The sequence below is a fragment of the Myotis daubentonii genome, chromosome 1 (assembly GCF_963259705.1).
Source record: "Myotis daubentonii chromosome 1, mMyoDau2.1, whole genome shotgun sequence".
Taxonomy (NCBI): Eukaryota; Metazoa; Chordata; class Mammalia; order Chiroptera; family Vespertilionidae; genus Myotis; species Myotis daubentonii.
Genome location: NC_081840.1, coordinates 72,170,096 through 72,186,785, shown reverse-complemented (window position 1 = coordinate 72,186,785; position 16,690 = coordinate 72,170,096). Strand labels below are relative to the sequence as shown.

At 41.2% G+C, this 16,690-nt stretch overlaps 2 protein-coding genes and 1 long non-coding RNA gene across 5 annotated transcripts in view; all 3 read right to left on the bottom strand.

Moving 5' to 3' along the window:
* Positions 1–3,802, bottom strand: part of AQR (aquarius intron-binding spliceosomal factor) — a 95,650-nt gene extending 91,848 nt beyond the window's left edge. For both annotated transcript variants that reach the window (XM_059705388.1, XM_059705397.1), the window contains exon 1: positions 3,580–3,802. In XM_059705388.1, coding sequence (XP_059561371.1) covers positions 3,580–3,654 — 75 coding nt within the window. In that variant the 5' untranslated portion in view covers positions 3,655–3,802. The remainder of the gene's footprint in view (positions 1–3,579) is intronic.
* Positions 1–16,690, bottom strand: part of LOC132239305 (uncharacterized) — a 358,468-nt gene that overhangs the window by 94,242 nt on the left and 247,536 nt on the right. The window lies entirely within an intron of this gene.
* Positions 6,068–16,549, bottom strand: ZNF770 (zinc finger protein 770). Of its 2 annotated transcripts, none has more exons than XM_059705406.1 (2): positions 16,415–16,549; positions 6,068–10,548 (listed from the first exon to the last, which is right to left on the bottom strand). In XM_059705406.1, exon 2 carries the CDS (start codon positions 10,490–10,492, stop codon positions 8,399–8,401), a length of 2,094 nt encoding a protein of 697 aa, XP_059561389.1. In that variant the 5' UTR covers positions 10,493–10,548; positions 16,415–16,549; the 3' UTR covers positions 6,068–8,398. The 2 variants fall into 2 exon arrangements, with proteins under 2 accessions (XP_059561389.1, XP_059561399.1); XM_059705416.1 differs by lacking the exon at positions 16,415–16,549 and adding an exon at positions 16,380–16,398.

The window sequence follows — 16,690 nt, the reverse complement described above, 5'->3', positions numbered from 1 at the left end:
ACCTTAACTACGAACGCTTAAGCTACATAATCTTTACTTAGGATAATCTCCTTCAGTTACTTCCTTGTAGCTTAACAGAACAGTAGAGTAGTGATCCTGGAATGGAGATAACAAACGCCCTAACCTTTGGAATAGAATAGATAGGATTAAAATCAAATGGTATAAATACAGATGTAACAGGATAATAGAAAACCTGGCTAGAGAAACTGGCTAGGCTGCTGATCAACTGAACGCTGCCTCTGTCCACACCTTTGGGAACCCCTGGACCTGCTGGGGCTGGACCCCAACAGAATCTAGCCTGGCCTGTGTGGTTCAGTGGTTGAGCTTTGACCTATGAACCAGGAGATCATGGTTCAGTTTCTAGTCAGGGCACATGCCAGGGTTGTGAGCTCAAACCCCAGTAGGGGCATACAGAAGGCAGCTTATCAATGATTCTCATCATTGATGTTTCCTTGTCACTCTCACTCGCCCTTCCTCTCTGAAATCAATAAAAAAAAATTTTTTTTTTTTTTAAAAAGAGAACTGAACCTGATCTGTTTTCTTGGATTTGGGGACTCCCAAATAAATATGCAAATCCTATCATCTGATCCAAACTCTTTACTGTACATCTCTACTTCATTAAAGATCTAGCAAACATTTATTAAGCATCTATCATGTCTTTTTTTTTTTTTGAGTTTCTCCTTTTCCTTGGGGTCTAACCTGTGACCTCTCAGACATCTCTACCTCCAGGAACATACTGCCCTTCCCCACACTCTCTAGTCTCATGTAAAATAGGAATTCTCCCAATTCTCCACTTAGTATAGCTATGACAGCACAGATTGTTAAAAATAAATCTTGAAAGATATAAAATAAGTAAAAACATAGTGGCATAAAAAAGTAAGGTCAAAGTTTAGATATCTAATCTTGAAACTAAATTTTAACCTCTACACCTCATTCATTCAATAATAATTTAAAAGCACCCTCTCTGGTCAGGTTTTGGGGGCTAGGGGGGAGGAAGTGGAGGAGCAGGACCACCTAACGTCCTCTCTACCAAGAACACCTATTTCCCCACCTTCCTATTAATGTTTTAGACTCCAACTCCAATGGCACTTTCTCAATGAGAAAATTCTTTCCTTGGACAAGTGTAATCATTTTAAATTTTATTCTCAAAGCACTTTCCTCACATCACTCTTCTGGCATTTATCACACTGAATTATGATGACTTCTTTAAGTCTCTTAGTCTCCATCCATAGACTGCGAACTCCCTGAAGACAAGGATCACATTTGATTCATCTTTGCAGCCTAAGAGCCCAAAACAGTTATCTGCCAAATAGTAAGCATTAATGTTTGCTATCATGGCCCAAGACTGCTGAGAATGATCATTCCTCTCATCACATCTTAATGCGCCAGTATGTTTATTCATTAATTCATTCCCTCATTCTTTCAGCAAATACATACCCATCACACAATGTGTCCTAATGCAACGCTAGGTGCTGGCAGTGCAAGGGGAGTAAAGCAGACATAGTCCCTAGCCTCAGTTCTCACAATCTACAGCAGGATACGGTACATAGTATATGTTTACAAACAACATTCTGTAGGACATCTCAGTCAATCCTACAGTTTTAAGTACCATCTTGAATTAATAACTTCAAAATTAATATTCAAACCCAGAACATGCCAACATGTTCTTGATTCCCACATTCAACAGCCTTGTCAACACTTTCAATGGAATGTCTACAGGCATCTCATACTTACCTTGGCCAAAACAGAAATCTTGACATTCCCCACTAAACCATCTCTTTTCCCAGCCTTCCCCATCACAATAAATGTCCAAATCGTTCGCCCAATTGTTCAAATTATGTTCAGTTTGTCTCTTCTTCCATCCCTCCACAAACCTACTGCCTCTAGTTTCAGAGTATATCAGTCTACATCAATCTTTAATAGTAGAGGTGATCATCATTAACTGGACCAAACGGTAACCCTATTACTACTTTTGCTCTCCTACCCCCATTCCATTAATTAATGTGGCACGTTAGCCACAGTGATCTTTCCAATAAATTACTCATTGGATTGCAATTAAAATCTGTATTTAGAATAAAATCCAAACTTCGTACCTCAGCCTCCAAAACTGTATATGATCTGGTCCCTACACATTCTCTGTCCTTACCTCATACCATTCTCCCTCTTCTTATGTTTGCGATCGTGGCTTTCTTTACCTTCACACAGTAAGACCATTTGACTCGCTATTTCTTGGACTGCTCTTCCCAAGACTAGCTCTTTTCTTTTTCGCACTCAGGTCTTAGCTCAAACATCACCTGAGAGAGGACCTTCCTGCCTTTCATACCTCACCGCAGTCCCTGTCACAACGTCTTGTTTCATTTTCCTGATAGCACTCATCACTGTCTGAAACTATACTGTTCATTCGTCCGGCTCCTGCCCCTAAAATATAAGCTCCCTGAGAGAAGGAAACTAAGAAACGACTTCTACAAAAAATGCAGGTATATGAAAAATGGAAGACCTAATCTAGTCTCAATTGTCAGTAAATGCCTCTCCAAAGTAATGAAGATGAACTATACTGAATTAGCCATATAAAGGGAGGGAGGTGGGAGGGAGAGGATTCCAAGCAGAGGGAACAATGACCAAAGGCCAGGAGGTTAAAACTGCAAGGCACATTCCAATAAGTGCAGCTCAGTATGACCACAGCAGAGACAGAAAGGGAGAGGAAAGTGAGAGGAAAACGAATATAAGCACAGGCCAGGTTACACAACACTCTGAACATTTCGGTTCTTTTCCTAAAGACACAACTCTTTAAAGATCTGAAGACGGTAAGTAATATGGCCAGGTCTGCACTTGTGTAAAATCACCCCCACAGCAGTAGGAGGAATGGGCGGAGGAGAGCAAGAGGAAAGACAAGGCAGGTTAGGATGCCCGGGTACAGGCAGCAGCCAATGGCAACCTGGGTTCGGGTAGAGACATGTGGCGAAGCAGACAGATTTAAGAGTTTATTTCGAATGTAGCCATGCGGGGTTAAGGGAAAGGGAGGACTCAAAGCGACTCCAAGGCTTCTGCCCTGGCCGACCCGCTGAGACGGGGGCCAGGGAGCAGGCGGGGCGGTAACCTCTGCGCCGCACCATTCGCACTCCGATCCGACACACAGCGCAACGCAGGAGGATTAGGAACGTCTCGGAGGGCTCCAGGCTCGTGCTTCCCTATTCAAAGCCAACCGCGGTGCCCAATGCAACACAGCCAACAGGTTCCAATCAACACAGATGCGCCCATTCGGCACGGGTTCTCGTCGCTCCATTCAAAAGCCAGGTTACTCTACGCCCGAGAAACAGCCCAGGCCCTGCCCAACCACCTGCTCAGCATCACCTAAGACCCTCCCTGCCGGTCTCAGGGAGACCAGGGTGTTCCCTCTCCAGCGGACCCATCGTTCCTACGACAGACTCTACGACTACGAAGCTCGCACGGTAACTTTCTGTTCATGCCCGTCTTCCCTAGAAGGAGACGCCGCCGGGCGGGAAGGCCTCCTGCCCCATGGCAACCCCAGCACCGAGCGCGTCCTCCTCCCTCACACACGCCGTGCTCGCCCCATCGCACCTGGGTCACGAACTCGGCGTTGATCTGGGACACCGTAGGGGCCACGATTTTCTTGGGCTGAGCTGGAGCCGCCATGGCAGCACTCGCCCTCCGCTCCAGTGGGGAAGAAAGGCCCGCTCCGAGCAACGGTGAGCCCGATGCACTTCCCCAGGGAGCGGCTAAGGCTGCACGCAGGGCAAGCACCTCCGGCCCGGAAATCCTCAGCCTTCACCGTCCCGCGGGGAACGCGTCCAGCAGCCCCAACATTCCCCCGGAAGCGGTACGGAACTGAGCCGGAAGTCTCTGCAGGCGCTGGGTGTGACTAGAGAGGCAAGGCTTCGACCTCCTCCGCACGCGCCCCCTAGCGGCAAGCTCAGAGAAAACACCAGCCGGCCGGATTTTGAGGTCTCAGCGAGCGGCGCGCCAAGTAAAGATGGTGTTTGGTGAGGGTTTCTCTAGGTATGATTGCGGGGTGTGGGACGACTTAATGTTTCTTTCAGCTATCAAAAAGCAGTAGTGGAAAAACAGACCGAGAATGAAGGTCTTGGTTTTAACTGTTTTTAACAGACTTACGGATATCTAAGTTGACTACAATGAACTGCACATAGAGTAAAATCTGATCCGTTTTCAGTCATACATCCGTGAAAGTATCACCGAAATGATAATAAACATATCTATTGCCCCTAAGTTTTCTCGTGCCCTTTTGCAATCCATGCCGATTGCCACTCGAACCCACCCATTCTCAGGCAATCACTGATCTGCTTTCTGTCATTATAGATTGGTGGTTACTTTTCATAGATTTTACACAAATGAAATAATATAGCATGCACCTTTGGTTTTTTTTCACTCAGCATAATGATTTTGAGCTTCATCCATGTCGATGCATCTATTAGTAGTTTATTCCTTTTTATTGCTGAGTAGTATTCTATTAAACGGGTTTATGGCAGTTTGTTAACCTACTGGTCTGTGGATGAACATTTGGATTGTTTCCAGTTCTTGACTATTATAAAGCTGCTTGAACATTTGTGTATATACATCTTACTATAAACATACATTTCCATTTCTCTTAATACCTAAGAATGAACAGGAGGGAAATTTTGAAAGTACATGCTGAATTGGCTTTGACCTCATCTTATTAGAAAGTAAACTCATTCCAAGAATGAATGAAAGGCTCTAAGTGAAGTTATAGATTTAAGGAGAATGTTAAGTTTGCAACAATGGCTCCGTTCATTCCTTCCTTTGTACACTCAGTATATATTTGAGGATACCAAGGTGTTTTAAACTGTTGTGTATAAAACACAAAAAGATGCATTCCCTTTCGTTCCAGAAGCATGTAGTTTAGTTCAGTGGTTTTCAAAGTGTAGTCTCAATTCCGCAGCAACAGCTAACCTGTATAACCGACACTGAATCAGAAACTCTGAGGATGCGGTCAGCAATCTGTTTTTAATAAGCCCTCCAATTCCAGTGCATACTAAAGTTTGAAAACCACTGTTCAACACTGACAACAGAATTATGAACAAAAGGCAGTGGGAGCACAGTGGATGAAATGCTGGGTAAAATCAGAAAGGCTTCCTATCACATGATCTCACTTATTTGTGGAATCTAATGAACAAAATGAATTGACCAACAAAATAAGACCCAAAGCAGGGAGGCAAGGAAAAGAGGAAGGAGTATTTAAGCTTAAACTTCAAGAATGTGTAGAAATTTGCTAATGCAAATGCAAAGTATTACACGTTCCATATCCATTTAATAATACCATCGTACCACTTTTAAGTTTTATTTTCTTCTCTTAGTACTAGTAGAATTCTTGCAGTTAGACCTGAAATTCTAAGCCCTTTTCACAATAGGAGAAATCTCAAGATAGGAATTAAATGTTACCTTTCCCTAAAGCTTCTGAAAAGCAAATACTGTGCATCATAAAACAGTCCTTGCAAATGTTATTTCTAACAAAGGATTCTTGCAAGATAACCAGACTTCAAAGACTGTTGCTAAAATGTCTGTAATTCTAATTGGTTATCTTACATAAACATGTACATTGAAATCTGTTTTCTACAAGTCAGTTTTGAACACTTGAGTTTTTTCTCATAATCATGGCAGAAAAATGAATAAAACCTGGCTCAACTAAATTTCTTCTTTGAAGAGCATGTCTGTATCTAATTTAAATTAATACTAAGCTAATAAGATAGAGGCAGGAAAAATAACAAGGACACTATGCATTGGGGGAACTAATTCTGTATTTCTTTGGTACAAATCTGGAGAGGAAGGCCGAAGAGGAGGCTAAATGGGCAGGCAGGTGGATCATGCGACATGAAATGGATTAGCACATCCTTTTGTACGTGATAAGGAGCTATCAATGAATTGTAACATGAACAAAAAGTAAATGCTTAAATACCCATGTTAGTAAGTTCAGTATAAAAGGTGGATCGGAGTGGGCCTAGGAAAGTATGTGGTAATTAGTACCTTGATCCAGCATTATGTAATTTTTCCCTTTAAAAAAAAGTCCAAACTGTGTAACTTGAAACTTTATTTTTAAAATATTCTGAAATTTGAATTTTTCAAGACTCTTAACCACCACCTACTTTTCTTCAACACATACACATTTTGTCCTAAAATTGTAGAACCTATTGCAGTACAAAACAAGAAACAATAATTCCACTAACTAAGCCAATCAAATTGCTTCTGTAAATAATCATGCTACAGCCTGGAATCATCCAAAGGAAAAATTCTTCTAATTCTCTTTAAAGATATTTATAAAGTTTATTTTTCAGAAAACCAAAGTAATTGATTCAATAACACTAACCACTCTGGCATGCAGCAACTCATCATTTAATATCGAATGTTTAATCTTTTCATGGATGTATATAGTTTATTTTCACTCCTATATAGTTTCCACAAGAAGCTTGCAGTGATAGTAAAGGTAAATAAGTATTTTGTTACAGGTACTTCAAATAGCACTACAGTACATCTTTGACAAAATTTTTTACAATATTTCAACTTTCAATATGAAACAGTTTAAAAAGGCATAGGCCAAAAAAAATATACTATCACTTAGGCACACAAAGTCTAATAATCATACAACACTCTTAAGGACTCTCCCTGTTTGGGCTGGGAAAGAAGTATATGAGACATTTACTTCAAATAAAATTATATTAGCAGCTTAGGAAAATCCAAAAATACACGATTTCAGACATATTAAGGGGAAAAAACATTTTGAACCTTTCTTTATTCTTAGAAAGTATGAACTAGTTATTACTTGCTTTAATGTTACAGATGTGTTCTTGAAGTTTTGCCTAAAGCAACTTCTATAAACCATCATGCTTGCACTGGAAGAACGTACCTTAAGGAAACCTAAGAGAACTTATTCTTTAAAACATGACTCTCCTGCACATTTGTACATCATTGGGGATTTTATCTGTACTGTTTTGTGTCTTTAAATTAAGCCCGAGTTTCTCAAAATTCACTTGTAAAACATGTAAACAGTCCAACCCCTCCCTTTCACACACAGACAATTCACAGAGTAAATTCAAAACTTACAATTGCTCATTTATTCGTTCTCAATAGAGGGCTTGTCACTGTATTTAAGTGTGCTAGAATAAATACCCACCTGTTCTTTTCACCTTAGAAAGATAATAGTTATTATTTTTTTTTATTGCTAGGAAATGCTATTCTTAAAGATTTTATTAAAAATGATAAATATGAGGGGCAATTTGTGATTATAAATCTTTTATAGTTTAAGATGAAATATTTCCCAAATCATGACAGTACTGTTTAGAAGAATGACACCCTCAATTCTATAAGCATCTTATTCTTATACAAGAATAATTACCTTAATAATTAAAATAACAATTTACTAAGGATCAAAATAACATTATTTTGCATTAGAATCTTATGAAAAAAAACCTTAACTAGACCAAATCATTGATTTTTGATCAAACAGAATAGATTTAAATCATAGGATCACTCAACAAGGTATTAAAAGAAAGTTTTACTGAAATGTAAAAATTAACTACTGCTGTCATTCATGAATAAGCAAATAGACAAATTACATTTATTCCTCTGAAAAGATAACATTGCATACATGTTAGCAAATGACTGTGGCACTTGGATAATATCCCTGATAAACAAACATGTTAATGTATGGAGGTGCATCCTAATCTCTCTACTACTTTTAAATTATTTTGGGAAAGACAACAGCAGATTGGGCAAAAAGTGATTATAATCACCTGTAAAAAAGGAGGTGAAGCTACCACAGAATCCTAAGACTAAATGGCTGGGGAAAAAACAGTGAAAATAATGCTATTTTCTCATCCATTTTCGCTTTTATTGCCTTTTTATTTTTTAAACTTACAACAACAAAAATTTTGCAATGGAATTTGAGCCACAGGTGAACAAAATTGTGTTCTCATGTGAAATGTAAAATAAATGAAGTATCATGGAGCTATTTGCTGCAGCCCAAAACCAATTTTTGCCTCCGTTTTTGACTATTTCTAAAAGGAGATGGCATGTCTCAAGGAATAATTCCTTTAAAAAGCAAATGGGGCTGAATTGTTTGTACTGCATCATAGATTTACAACACTTCCAATAAAGCCAAAGATGCATTACAATAAGACAGATGCTTACTTTATGCCATCAAATCATGTTCTTCCCTCTAAAAATATGGCTGTTCCTAAAGCATTGTTTTAATTTTCTATGTATTTTACCTTACTGTGCCTGTAAAATCATTCAACCTTATGCAGGCCTTCTGATGAAAATATATTTTAAATTATACAGGCTTAGAGAACAAGATCACCAAAGAGACCATAAGTTAGTGGCTCTGTCAGTTATATAACCAAATTTAAGACTAGTTTTTCTGTGGTTGTTCCTTAAAATGAGTAAGTTGATGTCTCTTCCAGTGAGGGGCCTGTCTGAATGTTTTGCCACAAACTGAGCATTCGAATGGCTTCTGTCCTGCATGAATTAGATAGTGTCTCTCCAGTTTAGAGGGAGATCTAAAGCTTTTAGAACAAACACTGCATTGGTAAAGGAGGCCATCATTCCTCTCAGGACTTCCTGAGTAACTACAATGACTATGACGGCTCTGCTCCGATTCCAGAAGGGAATTAGAGAGACAGGGCTGCCTGCTCCGACAGTGGGCATCAAGAACGAAATCCTCTGATTCTGCCTTAACTTTTATTTCTGATATTTGATCTGACTCCAAAACCTCACATTTTTGATAACTAGGAGTCTGGCATTGTTGGGAAGCATTATAGTTACCATTATCACCCGGAAGAGTGAAAAGTTTGCTCAAATTGTCAAATTCTACTTGGCAAAGAGATCGTCTGTAAGGAATCTTTTCAGTATGAGTTAATTTATGTCTTTTTAAGTGAGCTGACTGTCTAAAAGATTTCCCACAAACATTACAACCAAAAGGCCTCTGTCCAGTATGAATTAAATAGTGTCTTTGTAGTTTGGATACAGAAGGAAATACTTTCTCACATTTGTCACAAGGACACATCTTATGTCCAGTATGCATGTTTTCGCTTGGAACTGAAAAAGCACATTGAAGCACTTTACAATTATCAAAAAATTCCTCACCTGATGAACCACTGATAGGTATGTCCTTATTATTCACTGAATTTTCCATAATTAACATGTTTTCTGTTGTAAGGATACCTTTCAAGTTTTTCCCCATATTTTGGCTCTGGTAGTGCTTTTGCCAAGAAGATGGCAATATCAATGTTTTCTTCCTTTTATTGCCAACTGTCTTATATGTTCCATGTTTGCCAAGAGAACCGATAAATGTTCTCTGGGTTTGTTCGGGGCTCTGCTCACCAGAAATAAGATCACATTTTTTCAAGAAACCGTTTTTAAATGATTTTTTATCAGACCTAAAATTATCTAATTTCTTACTCCCGACATGTTTAAGCTTGGCCAAGATCTTTTTAACAATAGTTTTATAGTTGAGGCTTCTTTTGAAACTGCTTGGAATTTTGCCACTTCTGGCAGGAAAACATTTGTGTCCATTGAGAATCTTCTCTGATTCAAAACATTCTTCACACTCTGGACACTGAAAAGGAACAATATAAATAGAATGGACATCAAGTTGATTATTCTCCTCGGATTCACCTATATCACCATTTTCAAAACCATCCTGCTTTGGATTTAATTTATTAGGTAGGGGGCATGACTCTGGATTCTTCTTTTTTAATGAAAGAGTCTGAAAAGTCTTATTCCTGGTATGGATTTGTTTATGCTTCAGAAGTTTGCTTTGAATCTTAAATCCTTTTTGACAGAAACAACATTGAAAAGGTCTTTCTTCTGAATGTGTGAGTTGGTGGATCTTTAAATGAGTCGACTGTCGGAAAGATTTACTGCACAGGACACATTTAAAAGGCCTCTGACCAGTATGAATAAGTGCATGCCTATCGAGTTTTGATTGTGACGGGAACATCTTGCCGCAGATTGTACATGTGTGAATATTCTTTCTTTTCTTTGCAGGGCTGTAGGTAGGATCAGACTTAGTAGAGGGGTGTAAGGCCCATCGCTCCTCCGAGGTAAAAGTAGGATACATTCCATACACTGGCTTTTCTTGCTTGGCCTCCAACAATCTTCTAACCTGTTTAACATCATTCTGGTAGGTTTCATTGTGAAGGTGTTGGTGCTTCACGAACGTCTTCAGATTTTTAAAGTGGCGTTGACAAATACTACATTTGAAAGGCAGATTATGAGTTAGTTGATGTCTCTCCAGGTGAACTAGTTGCCTAAAAGTTTTATGGCACACATCACATTCAAATGGCTTCTGACCAGTATGAATGAGATAATGCCTAGCTAATTTTGATGGTGTTTCAAAGTGCTTGAAGCAAATATTGCAAATATATGGCCTGTTTCTAGGTAGCTTATTGGCTACTACACACTGTTCAATCTTTAGCATTTTTAAATTGTTTTCAGCCATCATATTCTTCAGTGATACATTCTGATGAGCTCCATAGTATTCTTAATCTCCACAGATGTCTAAAAATAAAAAATAAAAATGTATTAATTTAAAAATTATTTATTCATATGAAAACAATAATTATAAATTGTCCTTTGGCTAAAGATATTAAGGATAAGGGGGAGATCTGGACTTTTCTTGTATTTAAAATAACCATTTTGAAGGAATACTTTAGAATCATAAAACTAATTTCACACATATAGAGAAGTGATGAGTCTTTAAAAGAAATATTTAAATAACAATATAATTTCAAGCTATATTTCTAATTAAGATGATACACTGCCTGCTGGCATGGCTCAATGGTTGAACATTGACCTATGAACCAGGAGGTCATGGTTTGATTCCTGATTAGGGCATATGCCTGGCTGCAGGCTCGCTCCCCAGTGTGGGGCATGCAGGAAGCAGCCGATCAATGATTCTCTCTCATCATAGATGTTTCTATCTCTCTCTCCTTCTCCCTTCCTCTCTCAAATCAATAAAAATATATTTTTAAAAAGATGATACATTAAGATGAGACTAAACTGATTTGTCAATATTTAGTTGCTTTATCACTTTAAAAAATTTAAGTGTAAGAATGAAAATCTAATACTAAAAATAAGATGTATTTTCATTCAATTATAGCATACTATGGACATGATTTGAGAATGGAATATTTCATTTGTCAAAGTTAGATTTCATCATTAACACTATTTACTCTCAATTACTTCTTTGGACCAAAAAAAGACAACATGTCAACTGGGAGAAAATGTCCCGGAAAACCTGGGTTCTAGTCTTGGATTTGCCACCGTATGATCTTGGTGCCAGGAAGAAGGAAATACAGATTCCTTATCTCTAAATCAGAAAAATGCCTCTTGCTGCATCTGAACATGTTGAAAAACTGAAGCGATATAAATGTTAAGGTATCATTTAGCTCCAAACTGATCAAATTTTAAAACTTTATTCTTATCTACTTAATATCATTTCTAGGGTTTCTAACTAAGATATAAAAACACTAATTAAATTTACAGTTCTTTTTATTTATCCTTTCCACTTCATTATAGAATCTCCAAAAGACAAGTTCAGAGGCAAGGAAGTCCACAAACTGGTTACATATATACCTATCTATGGCTAAAAGTAATTGAAAGTTGATTGTGATTCACTTTTTAGGCAATATAATAAAAGGATCATTTTGTTTTCAGAGTTAATATAAAGATACAACTTTTCTTCTGATATACCTCTGTAGGACACATAGAAAAGGCACTTTCACAGCCATCTTACACTCTATCTTCCCTTCTTTAATGAGAAAAGCCAATTTTCTTCTCATCCTTCTTCTACTACTGCATTCTCTTTAAATAAGGGAGCCAGAGATTTAAAAAAAAAAAAATAATTGTTCTAGCTCTCTCATTCTAATGTTGTATCTTCTAGTTGAGATCAGAGAGATAACAGGTTTACCAGAAACTCAGGGTTCTTCTGTCAGTTGATTTATCCAAATCCAACATATATGCTATTTGCTATTTACTGTCCTCTCCTAGAAGACACCTTAAAGACACCTTAACCACGAAACCACAAACATACCCAATGTGGTTCTCTTCAGCAATCCGAATCAGAAGGAAAAAAAAAATCGTAATTCATTTGTTGAGCAAATATCTTCTAACAGTTGCTTTATCAGTGTTTTTCAAACTGCATGTCAGTATACATTAATGGATTGTAAAATCAGTTCAGTGGATTATGATCAGCATTTTTGTTTCATAAAACAGAGTAGAAAATATCAGATTGTATAACATGGTGATTTTCAAATGGTGTGCCACAGCAGCCTGGTATGATGCAAAAATTTAAAAAACATGCAATATCTGACTAGTCAGAACTGACCTCTTTTCCCTTAGATTGTCGAATTAAAAAATGGCAGCAGCCAACACAACAATAATCATCCAGTGTGAATGAATCAAAATTATACCTATTTGTTCTGTAAGATTGACAAAAAATATATTTTTTGGTGTGCTGCAGAATTTTAGTAATTAGTTTATATGTACCATGAGATGAAAAAGGCTGAAAATCGCTGGCATAACATATAGCAAGGATAAATACTGTTTTGTGAAACTTCTGTAGGAAGAGGTAAAAAAGTTTGTGAAAGCTGTTCCTGGCATACTTCTTCGCACAACACTAGACAGAGGAACCCACAACAAATCAATTACTTTATTCAAAGTAACTAAGTTATCTATTAAGATGAAGGCCTATAGCAGTGATGGCGAACCTATGACACGCGTGTCAGAGGTGACACGCGAACTCATTTTTCTGGTTGATTTTTCTTTGTTAAATGGCATTTAAATATATAAAATAAATATCAAAAATATAAGTCTTCATTTTACTATGGTTGCAAATATCAAAAAATTTCTATATGTGACATGGCACCAGAGTTAAGTTAGGGTTTTTCAAAATGCTGACACGCGGAGCTCAAAAGGTTCGCCATCACTGGTCTATAGCATGAGACAGGATTACTAGTATAAGGAAGACAACAGTGTCTGGTTTGCCAATATAATCCCAAAATAGTTATCAAAAATCTAATTAGAGGCCAAAGAAAACCCCACAGAGATTTATGCAAAATAAAATAAACTGACTGCAAGCCACTTATCCTAATATATAAAAACCCTGAGTCCATCACATCCACGAAGACCAGAGGCTCAACCTAACACCCAGGCTGCGCATGCAGCAGGCTCTGGTGGATGGGAACTTGTGGCAGTGGAGACGGGGACGGGGGAGGCGGGGCCGGCACTCACACTCACTCACAACTGCACACATGCACAGACACGCACAGACACACACAGCACCCACCAGCTCACAGCCTTTTCTCCCTTTCTTTCCTCCCTCCCAGCTCACTCTCGGAGCCTCTCTCAGAATGAGGAAACAAAACAGACTGGGCCTGAAGAGGCCTGAATGGAAGGGAGGGTGGGCAGCGGGTGGAGCAGCCCCCACTGGCCCCTTCCCCTCCCAGCCAGCAAAGAGGAAGAGGGAGGCAGGGAGGCCTGGAGGACTGCTGAGAAAAACAAAGAGAGACAGAGACTGGGCAAGATCAGGCCAGCAGGGGAGAGCAGTTGGGGGCAACCAGGCAGGCAGAGGCAACTGGGGGCAAGATCAGGCTGGCAGGGGAGGGCAGTTAGGGGCAATCAGGCAGGCAGAGGCAACTGGGGGCGAGATCAGGCCAGCAGGGGAGGGCAGTTAGGGGCAATCAGGCAGGCAGAGGCAACTGGGGGCAAGATCAGGCTGGCAGGGGAGGGCAGTTAGGGGCAATCAGGCAGGCAGAGGCAACTGGGGGCGAGATCAGGCTGGCAGGGGAGGGCAGTTAGGGGCAATCAGGCAGGCAGGCAGAGATGTTAGGGGCGAGCAGGCAGGCAGGCAGGTGAGCGGTTAGGAGCCATCGGTCCCAGATTGCGAGAGGGATGTCCGACTGCTGCCAGGCAGTCGGACATCCCCCAAGGGGTCCCTGATTGGAAAGGGTGGAAGCTGGCCTGAGGGAACCACCCCCCCACCCTGCACGAATTTTGTGCACCAGGCCACTAGTATTAATTTATAAAATACCCGGATATCCATGTAAGTAACAATCAACTGCTGGTGCTATTAATATGCATTTTCATGATGGAGTTAGAGAAATTACAGGTGAACAACCTCCAAATCCCTAATTGCTAACACAATAGCAGTTATCACATTGTATGTGGGAAACGTGTTTACACGTTTTACGTATTTATACGTTCTACCAGTGTAGTAGAGCGCAGGACACGTATTAATACGTTTTTTATAGACTAGCGGTAGAATGCGGGTAACGTATAAATACGTAAACTAAAGTTATCGTAATTTTACTGAACGTTGCCATTTGCGCAAAAAATTAGCAAAAATGGCCCGCGCCACCTGTTAGCGCGAGATAAAAACTACCCGCAAACAATGTGTTATGAGGATTAAAAGTCAGTCACGAATCTAGTGAACTACCAAGAACTTGGCAATATATTTAATTCCTGTCGATCAATCAGGTGTTAACATAGTCAACCAAGACAAATGAGCCAAACTGATCAAGCCTTTGTTCCCTTACTGGGACAGTGCAGGAGAGAAGCTAAAAGAGGTACTACTGGCTCCCCAGTGGTCTACTAAATGGTACGACACTTAGGAGAGAGTCAGGTAGATGCAGTGCACACACTCATCTTACCACAGAGGCCCAAACAAAAGGCTTCGTCTCTTTATGGACCTGTGGGCCAGACTAGGGAGGAAGGAAGGACTAGGAGTGGAAAGGTCCTGGTCAAAATGCAGAGAAGTGCATCAGTCAAGGCCATTCCCTCCCAGTAAGGTCATGGTGGAGACACCTGGGAAGTGCCTCAGCCAAGGTCCTCAGAGTGGAGTTATCTGAGCCACGAATGCAGTATCGTATGAGCATGGCTAGCTAGCAGGAGGAAAGGAGCGAGTCCCTACATGCAACTCCCTCCAGAAAACTTCAATGCATTGGCCATGCACATGTGTCTGTTTCATAAAACAGAGTAGAAAATATATTTTTCCACCTCCCACCGCCTGGCCAGCCAGGCAAAGCCTTGAAATTGTATATCCTTGGATCTGAAAGATCACACAAAGGATTTTGGCCTGGAGCCTCAATTCCTGTTGTATATTTCTCCTTCTCTTTGTATCTCTGAAATATCCCTAAAAGAAAAAAAAAATCCTACACTAGACCCACACACAAACTGCCATCTCTGATTATAAAAGGAATTGAGTACCTACAGCTCCTGTGCCAAAAAGAGACTATGGTTTATCATCTACCACTAGGCTAAGACTGGATACTATTGTCACTGATCTCCAAATCACATGGGAAACCACTCAGGAGGAGCCCTATATTGTTAGCACCATGGGTGGCGAGCAGTGATCTCATCTCCTATTTATAAGTGACAGCTCAGGGATCCCCAACGCTCCAAGTGCAGTCCACCAGGTACAAACACGGGGTGCATATTAATTCCATAGAGGTCCAAATCCTACTTCAACTGATTCTCTATGCTCTCAATTAATTCTTTTGGTCAAAAACAAACAAACCAACAACAACAAAAAACAACCCCCAAACTATGTAGTTTTTCCTATGTTAAACTGAAAATAAAAAATAAACTAGCAAACCTCAATCGTTCGATCTGAAAACTATCCTGACCACAGCATGATACACTCCGTTATAAGGCTGTAAAACTGATCTCAACAACGCCAAAGTTGCTTCAAGGCCAAAAACCTGTTGGTTTTCTAAGCCTTCACTCACGCCCTTAAAACGAAGTGAGCCTTTCACACAAGTCAATGAAAAAAGAAACGAAACACCTGAGAAACTCAGACAACTTTCACTTGGGGCATAATCGCTGGCGACATTGACCACAGCCTTTCCCTCTTCCTACTCCCCTCCCCCGTCCCCCCCGTCCCCCCCCCCCCCCCCACACACACACACCCCCGGCCACTCTCCTTGGCCTTGAATCCTCACCTCCCCAACCCAGGGCGGGGGAACTGCACTGGACGGGGGACCCAGACATCCGGCCCTCGCCCTAATCGCCCACAACCAACAAGTACCTAGGGGTTCCGCCCAGCACGGAGATTGCAAAATCCCACACCGGGAAAGGAAGGGCAAGCAAGGGTGAGCGCTGCTCCGGCCGCAGCCGGGGAAAATAGGCCTTACGTGGCATGACCCGTCCCAGCGCAGGAGAAGCATTCTCCCTGGGCCTTGCTCTCGGCGATTCCCACTCCCGCGGAGACACGGTCGGGGCGCGGGGAACAGGCAAGGAGAAGGAGCTAAGGTCGCGGCGCCCCCGTTCTGGGTCCCTGAGAACTTTGGGGGAATGGAGGCAGGCCCGACCCTCCCTGGGGCTCGCTCCACCTCACTCCCGGGCTCCTGACGCCCTCCTCACGCACCTGCAGCTGCCACGGAGCCGGCGGCCACACATGCCCGGAGCCGCGAAGGCCGCTAGCGCACGTTCAGGGCACTGAGCGCAAGCCCTCAATGCCGGCGCGGCGGCGGGCAGAGCGCGCAGGCGCGCACCGGGGAGCGCCCAGGAATGTGGTCCGGCTGGAAACAGGCTCCCCGGAACCCTAGGGCCGCCGTCGCCTCGGCCGGCCCGCCAGTCTCATTGGGGAGAGGGTGCTCAGAGAGAGGTGCGCCCCCAACCCCAGCGCCTCTCACCGCGCACC

What these genes read in the sequence shown, in the direction of transcription:
- ZNF770 (XM_059705406.1), bottom strand. Translation starts at nt 10,492, where the DNA reads ATGATGGCTGAAAACAATTTAAAAATGCTAAAGATTGAACAGTGTGTA.